We start from the raw sequence: 15,238 nt of genomic DNA on the forward strand, positions 1-15,238 counted from the left end.
GTTAACTCTAACGTGATCTTTTTTTAAAGTGAAAGCACAATAGGTACAACGTGAAACTCTCTTAACCCAATCCTTGCATAGATATTACTACCATTTTCTATTAATATACACATGCACTGTCATTACTAAAAAAAATCTTACCCAATTAAATTCAAAATTCAAAATACATTTGAAATATGAATTTTAAAAAATAAAAGAAATTTGCTTTTCATTTCTTTAGTTACCGGAATCATGTTTGTGAATGAATTTGCTATTTTTTAAAAAGTTTTTCATAATTAATGAATATGTTGGTGTTATATCCTATAATATATTTAAATCAAGTAAACCTATAATTCATAAATGTTATTCATCATAAAAAAATTATTGGGAAAACTAACAAAACAAAATAGTGCATAAAAACAATGACAACTCGAAACCTATGTTTCACGGTTTCAAAATGTTAACTATTAAAACAACATATTTAGTTTAAAAAAGACAAACACTATATATAAGGTAGCTCTCTCCATTAATTTAAGCATTAGAAAGTAAAGAATTCAATAAGCATTAGTTACCCTTATTTCTTTGATATTAGAAGCATTTCAAATGGAATTTCGAGGAGTAATATTTATTCTTTTTCTTTTTCTTCTAATTGGAGTTGATTCCAATGCCTTCCCAACGAATGATTTGATAAGCAAATTGCCAGGACAACCAGATGTTAATTTCAGGCAATTTGCTGGATATATTGAAGTGGATGAAAATGTTGATGGTCGAAGTCTTTTTTACTATTTTGTTGAAGCTGAGAAAGATCCCTTGACTCAACCCCTCACAATTTGGTTAACTGGAGGTTAAGTTCTTTAATTTCCTTTTATTGTAGTTTATGATGTTATGCGGATTTCCTAGTTGGTATCCTATATAAATGAGTTAGAAAAAGTTCACCATGAGCAAGTTAAAGCCAAGGGAAAGCTAGGGCTTCGGCCCCATCGGTTCAATGTTACAATTTCTTTTTTAGCCTCTCCAAAAATTTATAATTAAATTTAATCCCTTTTAGCCCCTTCGAATGGAAACATTATCACTTTTGGCCCTCGTTAGAAAGTAAAGATTCAATTTAGCCCGTTTCCATGCAAAGGTTTTAGGTTTATGTCCATCCCTAACACTAAATTTATAGCCTTGATCTGACTATCATTTTTTAACTCATCTGAAAAGCCATACCTTTAAACATATACTAAATACTTGTCGAATTAGACTAGTCATTACATTAGATCAAACCATTACTCTATTTTTCTAGCTTTACTTAAGCCTGGCCGACAAGTTTGTTTGATTACTCACATACAATAAAATCTGTTGTGTAATACTATTTAGGACCAGGGTGTTCTTCAGTTGGAGATGCCTTTGGAAGTGTTGGTCCTTTCATTGTTACGAAAGATGCTCGTGGTCTCCAAACAAATTCCTTTTCTTGGAACAAAGGTTGTCTAATTTCCTATGCTTATTTTTTTATTGAATTTTTTTTTTGTGTGTAAGTATATCATGTTTCATAGTATTTCTTTCATATCCATATAAATTTATAATAAAATATTAAATGTGTTATAACCATAAAATATTACAGAACGTCTAGTTTTCATCATGTTTAAATGAATTGCATTGCCTTTCTTATATATATATGTATATTTTTCTATTTCCATATCTATATAAAGTTCTGTCTAATATATGTTTCAGTGTCAAATCTATTGTTCATCGACTCCCCTATTGGATCTGGATGGTCATATTCAAACTCAAGTAGTGATTATAATAACGGAGATGATAGCACTAGTAAGATCATAATGTATATTCTTCGTTATTAAATAAAATAGTTTGGGTATTATATATATATATATATATATTGATATTTTTCAATTATTTGTTTCTTACAGATAAAATATTAGTTACATTCATGCAAAATGGTATGAAAAGTATCCAGTCTTCAAGTCCAAAGATCTATATATGGCTGGATCAAGTTTTGCAGGTGAACAATTTCTTTTGTTTTCTTCTTCTCATTTGGTAGCACATCAACATATTTTAATACACCAAAATATGCTTAATGACTAGAGAAACAAAATATAATGTGATCTCTAGCATATAGTTTTTTCTCTAATATATATATATATATATATATATATATATACATATATATATATTGTACTTTATTATTTACATATCAAGCATGCATCATTATTTTTTAGATTCAAACTCAAATAATTAATCAAATTTCTTATTAAAGTAACAATTGTTTTTTTAAATAATTCAAAAAATATAAATGAATTCATAAATTATTTTTTTAACATACTTCTTGAATTGAATACGTCGAATTAATTATTGAATAAACACATAACAATCAAATTATCTCGACTTAATACCAGTTATGAATAAGTCTTCATGCAACAATACAAACAATATAACATGTTCATTACTTCAACTAAATTTGTGGATTTTTATTTTTAGGACACTTCGTACCAAATCTTGCTAATGCTTTGCTCGACGACAACAAGCAATCCAAGCAATCCAAATTTAATCTCAAAGGATTGGTTGTAAGTAAAACAGTATCTAATCAATCAAATTTATTTCCACTTTAATATAAATTTGCATAGAAGGATTAGTGAGAAATGTTCATGGTTGAGTAACTTGCCTAATTCGAGAAGGCTTGGATTTATTAGATTGGATTAGGATACCGACTTCTACGTTTAGGATCAAATCGTTATGACTTTGATTATTGTTCATTACTGACATCATAGACAATAAATTTTTATTTAATTTTAGTATCGGCACTAACATAAAAAGTTTTAAATAATCCTGAAATACTTTCAGGAACTTTATTGGGCCCATATAGAACAAAAATAACATATGTTGCAACTCAACTCTCCAGTAAACATGCTTAGGTTCAATTCATAGTTAATTTAAAGATTTTGTTGTGAACTTTATTTTTTTTTAATTGTAACTATTTTGAACAGTTGGGAAACCCAATGCTTCGTAAAAAGCTAGACGAGATTGCAAAAATTGATTTCTTTTTCTCTCGGGAGATGATAAACAGCTCGTTGTATAACGAAATCAAGAAAGAATGCAATGGCATTGATGAAAATAATTACTTCTCTAGCATCAAAACCACTTGGAGCGCAAAATGCAAAAACCTTGTGTTCGAGGCCGATTTGGCTGCTTTCAAGACCGATGCTCATAATTACTCCCCGCAGAAGCTATTTGATGTCTTTCGCCCCCCTTGCACTGAAAATGAGCTAAATTTGAACTTAACAAAACAGGTTTTCATTTATTTCTTTACATTCCTCTTACTTTACTTCGATTTGAAACTATAACTAACATAAGTTCCTATAGAATCGAATTAACTAATCAATTGAGTAAAATTAATTTTGTGGTATGTTTCTTTTATTGGTTATATCAAAAGCGTAAAACTTTATATTTTGGTCCAGGTTCCTATAGTTAGCACAGAAGTAGACATGTGCCTTCCATTAAGGGTGCAATTTTACTTTAATATCCCAGAAGTTCAAAAGGCTTTCCACGGGAACCGAACCAACTTGTCGTATAGATGGCAGGGTTGCTTCACGTAAGTTTTCCCCTAAATTTTGAAACAAAATTAACTTTTTTTCCCCGATATGTTCATATAATTACTTTTAGAAATTATTTTAAATTCGAAATTTAAGACTCGCGGTAAATTTTTCTATCTCCATATTGTCACTTCTTTCTTAAGAAAAATAAATAAATTACTTGTTTTATTGAGGTGAACATTGTGTAAAATTTGTTAACCTTAAAATTTCCATTATATGCGGCTCTTATTTATTTAGAGCTAATTTTAAATACAACGAAGCTGATAAGGACCTTGACATGCTTCCTGCGCTTAAAAACCTTCTTCAACAATCTGTTCCCATTACAATATTCAGGTTGGTATTGTATTTGTATGCCATGCTTTTCTTTCCAATACTTTCTTGAATTAAGTTAACTAAGTATGAAAAATCAAAGTGAACGATTTTGAAAAGAAATTCTCATGCCATTTGACTGGTTTTTTTATTTTATTTTATTAATATGATTACCATGTTATAGTGGAGATCAAGATGGTATAATACCGACAGAGGGAACCTTACAACATTTGGAAAAGTTGGCTGAGGAGTTAAACATCAAGTTAACAAAAGAGGAAACATGGAGTTTTAGAACCAAGGTTTTATGTTTACTCATTTAATTATATATATAGATATATATATATATATATATATATATATATATAGCTTCCTTTTTTATATTATGATTAGATATATTTAAGTATCAAACTATCCCTCTGATATGATTACCCAGTTTGGGTTTAAACTTGAATAAGAGATTTTAAGTGTTGACTCGATTGGCTTTATTAGCACTTTCAAGGCAAGCTCATGCTACCTACCTAGTTCAATAGGCTTGACCAATACATGCTAGGCCGTGGACAATATTTTTCAAAAAATTTAGACAACTTGTCTTGAATTTTTATTTAAATGTGAAAATTTTAATTTATACATATTTTATATTTTCTAAATATTTAGTTGAGCCAATAGGTAGGCTTGGGATAAGATTTGGTAGTTTAAAAGTAATCATTTATTAGAAGAAAATAAATTTGCAGCATTTCATATATATTGAACATTGAAATGAGTTTTTTCTTATTGAATAAACCAACTCAAAATAACACTATTTATATCTATAAATTTTCTTTCTTAATTTAATAAAATTAATGATAAATATTTAACAGGAAGGAGGGTTGAAGTATGAGTTTGGAGACTTACTAAAATTCTTAACGGTGAAAGGAGGTAATCATCATGTTACCTCGTCTCGACCATCTCAAGCTTTTTCTATTTTCTCAACTTTCGCAATTAATTGGATGCACTGAAGATTGGTGATGAAACTTATGAAGCACACGGTCATGACTCATGTTGAATCCATCATTCACCATAATAAGACTTGTCGTTGTAACCATTTATTGTGATATGTATTATTTTATGATACATGAACATCATGAATTTTTATATTATGAAATAATATAATTAGTTAAATCATCTGATATAAAAAAATATTATTTTAACAAAATCATTCAACAATTTTTTTTCAAATTTTATACTTGAAATCAAAAAATAAAGAGATCTCTAAATAGCAAAACCCAATATGCGTAAGTATTTTTATTAATCCTTTTGAAACAAGATTTTTTGCCTGAGCAAATAAATTGATTAATGCTTGAACATTTCCAAACACCTCTTACAGTTTTGTTATATGCATTTTGTATAATCACTACAGTGTTTCCGTTAATCATCATAATAACACAGAGATACTTACAGGTTCGGCGTCGTAGGCTCGGTCATGTACTAGAAAATCAGTTTTAGAGTAACTTAGATATCGTATTTTCATTTAACTACCTTTTATCACACATTATGGGCCGAAAGCAAAGCCCGAGTGTTGACTAACCTGGCTCTGATACCACTAAATGTAACAACCTAAACCCGACCAAAGCATCTAGACCAAGTCCGAAGAGTTACATTAACGTTGTCATGAAAATCAACTTTCATAAGTATAGATAAACCCAATATCAAGTTATAAAAACCATTAAATCAAACAGATGGTTCAACAATCTTAGAAAAGTCGTAGCACTAATAAATACCTGAACTACATGACAATTAAATAATACGATAATAATGTAGATTGACCGAGCTTCCCCTACACAGACCCGATCAAGTCTGTGAGTTACCTGAAATTTAGTTAACCACACGGTGACTAGAGAATTTAGTGTGTAATCAATATAGATTCAATTAGAAACACAATTTAATTAAAGGTTCTCAAATCTCAAGTTCCAATCAGAGTCAGATAATATTCGGTGCAGGATTAACATAATAGCTATATAACAGAACAGTTCCAATTCTGATACAGAACATATCAGAAGCATATGCAGTTATTCCTACCCCCATCTGCTACACACCATCTCTGACCATCCCGACACACCGTTAAGGGCATTTAATACCCATCCAACCCTACACACAATATAGTGTCAATTTGACACATTTACTGAAATGCAGTCTAGCTGCCAGATCACATTGCTCTTAGGATTTAAGGACTTGGACCCTGTCAGGATGATTCTTGCAGCTCGGATATATTTTTGATGTTTTGTGTAACGCCCTAATTTTTGGGAATTCTGTGAATGTTGGAAAAATTTCATGCTTTGATTTCGTCATTTGTGAGTGAAATTATGAAATAGGACCTATGTGAAAATGTTTGAAAATGCTATAGGCTAATTTGTAGTGGCCAAATAAATAGTAGTGCAAAATAGGAGGATTTGTATGTCAAACCTCCCATTTTATAAGAAGTGGCCGGCCATCATGTTGTTGTAGACAAAAGGTGCACTTGATATCCATAATTTATGGTACAAATTGATACAAATTGATAATGGGTTAGGTAAATGTTTCATGATAATGGGTTAGGTAAATGTTCTATGATGGGAATTTCATGTCTTTTGTATTAAAGAATTAAATGGATGAAATATGAAATTTTATTAAAAAAAATGGGGTGAAAAGAACAAAGTTTTGTCCATCTTTGTTCATCATAGCCTAAAGTTAGAGAAGAGAAAGGAGAGGAGAAATCTCTTGAATGTTCGGTCACTTAGGGTAGAAAATTGAAGGTAAGTTCATGGTAGTTTGCTTTTATTTTGAGGTTCATGAGTTCTTCTTGATTCTACCTTAACTCTTGAAGCATATTTTGGTTTTTAGTTGTGTTGTGAGCATTTATTCATGAATTAAAATGAAGGAAATGGTTGTTATTTCATGTTCTTTTGATGAAAAATGGAAGATAGGTGAAGTTGAGCCAAACAAATGAGCATGCATGTGCCTTAGATGCTAAAGGGAAAAATAGGCTAACATGTTGTGCTTTAAAATGATGAAATGGATATTATACTAAAATAAAATCATAGATATGTGATGATTGATTGGTGATATACATGTTTAAATAACATGCATGCAAGGTATGTGTGAAAGAGTGATATGGTAATAAATCTGCTTGGGACAGCAGCAGTAACGTGACTTTGGAAAATCACCATAAATTGTGGGAGATGAATTAGAAGCTGAATAAATTATGTAATTAAAGCTTAATGAGTCTAGTTTCAAATGAAATAAACGAGAACATATTTTGAATTCTGTACAATGAGAAATTTGATTCGTAATGAAGAGTGGTTAGATTAGTCAAACAGTGAAACATGGGAAACTTTAAGAAAAATCTGGTATTGATTGGCCAAACAAAAAATTCTGAAAATTTTATGGATAGAAGATATATGAGTCTATTTTCAGGGATAATTAACAGCACTTGATTTGGAGTTTCGTAGCTCCAGTTATAAATGATTTAGTGACTGTTGCTCAGGAAGACAGCTTGCAGTGAAATTATGATTATGTGGTAAACATTGAAAAAAAATTGTTAATGAGTTGCTTATTGATTTCTTATAAGCTTACTATGATCTGTAGGTGTGGTTAGCCGAATATTGTAAGGGGTTGATACGTAGTTCGTATTTGAATAGTTAGATTAACGTGTTAGTAATCCAATTGTAGGCAGTTCGTGTGTGGATCTCGTCAGTATATCGTCGCAAACAGGTGTGTAACTAACACCCTCTTATAGACTAGATCGGCACAAGTCGAAAAGCCGAAATGCCAAAAAGTCGGTATTTTGAGATCTTGTGAGTGTGTGAATGCTCATGAGATTAATAGTTTGATGTATATGGTAAATTAAAGTGATAAGACTGCAAAGTGCGCGATTTTGTGCATTTCGATATTTTTGGGCTTAATGGGCCAAAAACGGGATAATGGGCCAACGGGCCCAAATTGGTAAGAAAACGCAGTAAGTGTTTCTGATCGTACGTAAATGGCTATGTTATGTATGAAAACCTTAAGAATAGTTAAATTACTTGAATACCCCTATGTATGCAAATTTACCATTATACCCCTAGGGTTACTTTTGACTGAAAAGCATGACGATCTGATTCTGTATGATGTATGCCATGATTATATATCTGTTGCATAGGGACTTGGGTTATACTATGGAGGAAGCGTCCTGGTGGCTATGCCACAATTATCTGATCTGGTGGCTCTGCCACATATATCTGTCCTGGTGGCTATGCCACAATTATCTGATCTGGTGGCTCTGCCACATATATCTGTTCTGGTGGCTCTGCCACAATATCTGTATCTGGTGACTTCGTCACAATATCTGGCAGCCTCGCTGCGATTTCTGTGGTGTGTAGCGGTTGGGTGGGTCGAGTAGTCTCCTCACATGGTGTAAGGCTGGTACAGGAGTGTTATGGATGAATCTGGGTTGGGTTTCTGCATAAACATGTAATATCTATTACGCTACATTATGGGCCTATGGGGTTTATTCAGATTACATTGCAGGCTAAGGCCAACTTATTCTATTTACGTGGTTTGAGTGATATAGGCTATGGTTGGGTTAATTTACACTTGAGTTTCCCCAAACTCACCCCTTTTATTTTCATCCACGCAGGTAATCCCCAACCATAGTGGGCTTGGAGCTGTGAGGGAATTCGGAGTGGCCACCCGTTTCGAAAGTTTGATTTTCTTCTGGTGAACTAGACATCCTTTTATTTACGTTTGAAGTTTTGGGATTTTTTTTTAAATGTAATAAGGCCGCTTAATTATTTTTGATGGTTTTAATATGTATTACTAAGATAGGTATTACTTATTTTAACTGTTGAAATTGGATAGCTTTAGGGCGCGTTTTCAAAAACAATAATTGATTTCAAAATAACACGACAACAAGCAAAGCTTTACATGAAAGTATTTTCCAAAATTAATCACTTTTCCTAAAATGACTTAATCAAATTGGTTTCTAGAAATATCCATGACGTTAAGGTGTGGCAATGGCGGTATGCATGTCTAGGATTAGATCCGAAGGAGCTTGGTACTTAGCGATCCGATGGACTCACCACCTCTTTTCCGGTTTCCTACTTGGTGCCTGACTTCCATTCACTTTAACCTATAATGAAATTATCTTTTAAAGCACTAAGTAAGTTTTTCGGATCAACAATATAAAATGTTTTGAACGCTTCGATGTGGCATGTCGGATCCAGTCATAACGTCTGGGCGAGTTTGGGGTGTTATATTTAGTGGTAGCGAGCTTAGGTTGCAACAACTCGGTGTGGAATGGGTTTACAAAAAAACAAAGATTTTCAAAAACAAAAAATTTTATAAAGATTGCGAAAATGCAATTTTCAAAATTTAGATCTTTAGAAGGTGGCATTCGAATCTCGGGCCCAAGCACGTAAGTATTACTCGAACTCTTCGAATATTTTTCGACTTATCATGCATCTTGAAATCCTGCTAGGATACTCTAGATAGGATGATCTGAAACCATAGGAAAATCGATAAGAGATCAAATCGTAGCTAGACTTGATTCTGCGAAAACAAACTCAATTCTCGTCGATTCATAAAACATCCGTAATAAACACTGGAATATTGAATTAATGCATAAAATTCATAATCGATAATACGATATGAGTACAAGAGCCGCTCGTGGAAGAGGCCGTGGGCGGGCCGAGAAGTGCTCGGCGAGATCTTCGTCTTCGGGACATATGCCGACGGTGGATGCACCAAAACCACCGCAAAAGCAGTAGAGTCTCATGACCGCGGTGTCGAGGATAATGCCCTGTCGTAGGCAATGCTTCGTGTTCTAGAAAGGGTTGCCGGTATAAGTTCGGGTAACAGAATTCGAGGATCAATTTCTGAACGACTCCGGGCCAACGGAGCGAAGATCTTTCGGGGTGTGCCTAGTATCGCCTTGAATGTGGCAGAATATTGGTTGGAGGCCATAGAACGAATTATGGATGACTTGGATTGCTCTGTGGAGCAGAAGCTGAAGGGAGTCGTATCGTTGCTACGGGACGAGGCTTACCAATGGTGGCTCACTGTGAGAGAAGGAACCCCAGCTGATAGGGTAACTTGGGAACTGTTTAAGACGGTCTTTAAAGGGAAATATGTTGGAGCGAGTTATGTGGACGCCCGCAGGAAGGAATTCCTGAATCTGGTGCAAGAAGGTAAAATAGTTGCCGAGTACGAGGTCGAGTTTCTGAGGTTGAGCCGGTATGCCGTGGGCTTAGTTGCTAAGGAGTATGAGCGAAGTGTGCACTTCGAGGATGGTCTTAGAGATGACCTCGGGGTGTTGATTGCTCATGAGAGGGAGCGAGACTTGCGGTTTTGGTGAAGAAGGCAAGGATCGCTGAGGAGGTTAAGCGTGCTGAAAAGAAAAATCGGGAGAAGGATCGAAACCATTTTTAGAAGGATTCAGGACCCTCGGGTGGTACAAATAGGATTATTAAGAAAGCAAGAGTGGAGGAACTAGTTCGAGCAGTGCCGATGAATGTGGTCAGACCATCAATCTGTGGAGACGTGTGGTAAGGTACATTTGGGCGAGTGTAGGAAACGCTCGGTGCTTGTTTTCGATGTGGATCTATGGAGCATAGAGTGCGGACGCCTCGGAAAGTTGATCGGGTTCAAGTTCTTTGAGCAGAGGATTTCTCAACCCGTAAGGGTAGACCCCAACCACCGAGAGGGCGTGGATAAGGTAGGGGTGGAAATGGAAACGGCCAAGGTCGGGGCACTGGCGGGGGTGTCAAAATCTTTGAAGCTCGACGACCGACTTTGGTTATCTGACTTGTCGTCGAGAGGAGGCGACACACTGACGTCATAAGCTGGTGCGTTCTTGGTTTCGGCATGTCATATCTTGCTTTAGTGGATATTGGATCTACTCATTCCTATGTTGCATGTGCCATATCTGGGTTGTTGGGTGTACACTCGAGAAGATGGTGAGTGGGGTATCGTGTTAAGTCCTTTAGGTCATTCGGTTAGGGTAGACAAACTATATAGGATGTACCCTTAGAAACTCAAGGCAAGGTTTTCCCGGAGATCGATGGAGTTACCGTTCGGAGAGTTTGATCTCATTTGGGAATGGACTGGCTTGTTAAGCATAAAGCGACCACTGGATTGTCTTGCTAAGCGAATGGTGTTCGGGACCACAAAGGATGAGGAGGTTATGGTGATAGGTGGCGAAAAGATTATTTGTCCAATGTGGTGTCGGCATTAAGAGCCGAAGTGGATTCGGAAAGGTTGTGAGGCCTATTTGGCATTTGTAAGTCGATCGGAAGAGGAGGGACCGACGGTGGATAAGGTTAGGACCGTAAAGAAGTTTCAAGATGTTTTTAGGAGGAGCTTCCAAGATTGCCTCCGAACCGAGAAGTGGAGTTTGGAATCGACTTATTGCCTGGAACGGCACCAGTGTCTATCACACCGTATAGAATGGCACCGAATGAGTTGGTGGAGCTAAAGGCACAAATTCAAGAGTTGTTGGATAGGGGCTTCATTAGGCCAAGCATGTCTCCATGGGGAGCACCGGTGCTATTCGTGAAGAAGAAGGATGGTACAATGCGGATGTGCATTAATTATCACCAGTTGAACAAACTGACAATTAAGAATAAGTATCTACTACCAAGGATTGACGATCTGTTTGACCAGCTTAGAGGAGTTTCTATATTTTCTAATATCGACCTCCGATCTGGATATCATCAGTTAAGGGTCAAGGAGGCGGATATCCATAAGACGGCATTCAGGACTCGGTATGGTCATTACGAGTTTTTGGTTATGCCATTTGGACCATGACGACGCTCTGCGGTATTTATGGATCGATGAATCGGTGTTCTAACCATTCTTGGATCGATTCGTGGCCGTCTTCATTGATGATATCTGGTATATTCTGGCTGAAGCGAAACATGATGAGCATCTCCGTATAGTGCTGCGAGTGTTAAGGGAGAAGGAACTCTTTGCGAAGTTCAGCAAGTGTGAATTTTGGTTGAGGGAGGTAACCTTCTTAGGACATGTGGTCTCTGCCGAAGGGATTAAGGTGGACCTTCGAAAGATTGAAGCAATTTTGGAGTGAAAGCCACCTAGGACGGTGTCGAAAATTTGAAGTTTCCTAGGGTTGGCAGGATACTACAGAAGGTTTGTGGAAGGTTTTTCTGTGATGGAAGCACCTTTGACAAAACTCATAAGGAAAGGATTACCGTTTGTATGGACTAAGAAGTAGCATGAAGCTTTTGAGAAGTTGAAGAAAGTTACATTGAAGCACCTATGTTGATTCACCAAAATGCAGGAAGGATTTTCTTGTGCAAGTGGCGCATCACGCGTGGGTTTGGGCTGCGTGTTAATGCGGGAGGGTAAGGTGGTTGCATATGCATCACGACAACTTAAACCTCACGAAGGAACTATCCTACTCATGATTTGGAGTTGGCGGCGGTGATATTTGCACTTAAGATTTGGAGACATTACTTGTGCGGGAGAGGTGTATTATATACACGACCACAAGAGTCTTAAGTATTTGTTGACTCAGAAGGAGCTAAACCTTTGGCAAAGGAGATGGATTGAGTTGCTTAAGGATTATGACTGTTCGATCGAGTATCACCCAGGCAAGGCTAATGTGGTAGCCGATGCTTTAAGTCGTAGAACCGTATCTGATCTGAGAGCAATGTTTGCTCGTTTGAGTCTGTATGATGATGGCAGTTTGTTGGCTGAATTGCAAGTAAGGCCAACCTGGGTGGACCAGATTAAGGAAAAGTAGTTGGAAGATGAGTCTTTGGTTGCTCGTTTTCAACAAGTTAAGGAAGGGGAAACTTCTGAGTTCGGTTTAAATGGTGATGGAGTTCTGTGTTTCCGAGGAAGAATTTGTGTTCCGAGGGACTCTGATTTAAGGCAGACAATATTGAAAGAAGCTCATGAGGGACTATGTGCCATGCATCCTAGAGGAATAAGTTGTATCACGGCTTGCGAGAATTGTCTTGGTGGCTGGACTTGGCGAAATGTGAGTTTGTAAGAAAATGTTTGACATGCCAACAAGTGAAAGTGAGCATCAATTACCTTCTAGTATTACAGTAGGTGAAGATACCACTTTGGAAGTGGGAGAGGGTAACCATAGACTTTGTGAGTGGGTTGCCTTTGACACCATCAAAGAAGGACTTAGTGTGGGTGATTGTGGATAGGTTGACCAAATCAGCCCATTTCATACCTGTCGTCTTGACTTTTTGCTTCAAAAGTTAGCAAAGTTGTATGTGGCGAGATTGTGCGACTTCATGGAGTCCCAGTTTCAATTATTTCGATCGGGATCCCGATTTACATCTCGATTTTGGAAAAAGTTGCATGAGGCGTTGGGGCCGCGATTGAATTTTAATCGGCTTTCCATCCCGGTGATGGTCAATCGGAAAGGGTTATTCGATTCGGAGGACATGTTGAGGGATGTGTGATTGATTTTCGAGGTAGTTGGGAGGATTACTTGTTTGTTGGCGAATTTGCATACAATAACGGTTACCGAGCAAGTATTTGAATGGCACCGTATGAAACCTTGTATGGACGAAGGTGTCGTACACCTAGTTGTTGGACTGAACTAGGAGAGCAACAAATTCTTGGACGAGTTGGTAGGCGTCATCGAGGATAAGGTCGAATAATTAGGGACCGGTTAAAGAAGCATCGATAGGCAAAAGTCGTATCTGATTTGAAGCGTAAGGAGATTGAGTACTCGATGGGTGATATGGTCTTCTTAAAGGTTTCTCCTTGGAAGAAGATACTAAGGTTGATAAGAAGGGCAAGTTGAGTCCGCGGTTTATTGGGCCTTATCGGGTTTTGAAGCGAGTAGGCCCGATGGCTTATCGGTTGGAATTGCCTCGAGTTAGACAGATTCACGATGTTTTCACGTCTCCATGTTAAGGCGTTATCGTTCGACCTGCTCATGTCCTACCGATTCGTAAATTGAAGTTCGATGATTTGACCTTTGAGGAGGAGCTGTGCAAATATTGGCTTGAGATGTTAAGGTTCTCGGATGGAAATATGTCCGTTAGTGAAAGTACTTTGGCGTAATCATGGAAGGAAGAAGCTACTTGGGAATCGAGCGAGACTATCGTCAACAATACCCTTAACTATTTGGATCGGGTAAATTTCGAGGCGAAATTTCTTTAAGGGGTAGAGTTGTAACGCCCTAATTTTCGAGAATTCATGAATGTTGGCAAAATTTCATGCTTTGATTTTGTCATTTGTGAGTGAAATTATGAAATAGGACCTATGTGAAAATGTTTGAAAATGCTATAGGCTAATTTGTAGTGGCCAAATAAATAGTAGTGCAAAATAGGAGGATTTGTATGTCAAACCTCCCATTTTACAAGAAGTGGCCGGCCGTCATGTTGTTGTAGACAAAATGTGCACTTGATATCCATAATTTATGGTACAAATTGATACAAATTGATAATGGGTTAGGTAAATGTTTCATGATAATGGGTTAGGTAAATGTTCCATGATGGGAATTTCATGTCTTTTGTATTAAAAAATTAATAGATGAAATATGAAATTTTATTAAAAAAAATGGAGTGAAAAGAATAAAGTTTTGTCCATCTTTATTCATCATAGCCTAAAGTTAGAGAAGAGAAAGGAAAGGAGAAAGCTCTTGAATGTTCGGTCACTTGGGGAAGAAAATTGAAGGTAAGTTCATGGTAGTTTGCTTTTATTTTGAGGTTCATGAGTTCTTCTTGATTCTACCTTAACTCTTGAAGCATATTTTGGTTTTTAGTTGTGTTGTGAGCATTTAGTCATGAATTAAAATGAAGGAAATGGTTGTTGTTTCATGTTCTTTTGATGAAAAATGGAAGATAGGTGAAGTTGAGCCAAACAAATGAGCATGCATGTGCCTTAGATGCTAAAGGGAAAAATCGGCTAATATGTTGTGCTTTAAAATGATGAAATGGAGATTATACTTAAATAAAATCATAGATATGTGATGATTGATTGGTGATATACATGTTTAAATAACATGCATGCAAGGTATGTGTGAAAGAGTGATTTGATAATAAATCTGCTTGGGACAGCAGCAGTAACGTGACTTTGGAAAATCACCATAAATTGTGGAAGATGAATTAGAAGCTGAATAAATTATGTAATTAAAGCTTAATGAGTCTAGTTTCAAATGAAATAAACGAGAACATATTTTGAATTCTGTACAATGAGAAATTTGATTCGTAATGAAGAGTGGTCAGATTAGTCAAACAGTGAAACATGGGAAACTTTAAGAAAACTCTGGTATTTATTGGCCAAACCAAAATTTTGAAAATTTTATGGATGGAAGATATATGAGTCTATTTTCAGGGAAAATTAACGGCACTTGATTTGGAGTTTCGTAGCTCCAGTTATAA

The 15,238-nt window shown here is 36.1% G+C and overlaps 1 protein-coding gene across 1 annotated transcript; it reads left to right on the forward strand.

The window, feature by feature from the left end:
* The first annotated feature begins 544 nt into the window (after positions 1-544).
* Positions 545-3,569, forward strand: LOC128292735 (serine carboxypeptidase-like 44). Its single transcript, XM_053027652.1, has 7 exons — positions 545-823; positions 1,339-1,443; positions 1,693-1,798; positions 1,899-1,978; positions 2,455-2,540; positions 2,961-3,263; positions 3,432-3,569. Exons 1-7 carry the CDS (start codon positions 583-585, stop codon positions 3,567-3,569), a joined length of 1,059 nt encoding a protein of 352 aa, XP_052883612.1. The 5' UTR covers positions 545-582.
* The last annotated feature ends 11,669 nt before the right edge of the window (positions 3,570-15,238 follow it).

Source organism: Gossypium arboreum, chromosome 5 (genome assembly GCF_025698485.1).
Source record: "Gossypium arboreum isolate Shixiya-1 chromosome 5, ASM2569848v2, whole genome shotgun sequence".
Classification (NCBI taxonomy): Eukaryota; Viridiplantae; Streptophyta; class Magnoliopsida; order Malvales; family Malvaceae; genus Gossypium; species Gossypium arboreum.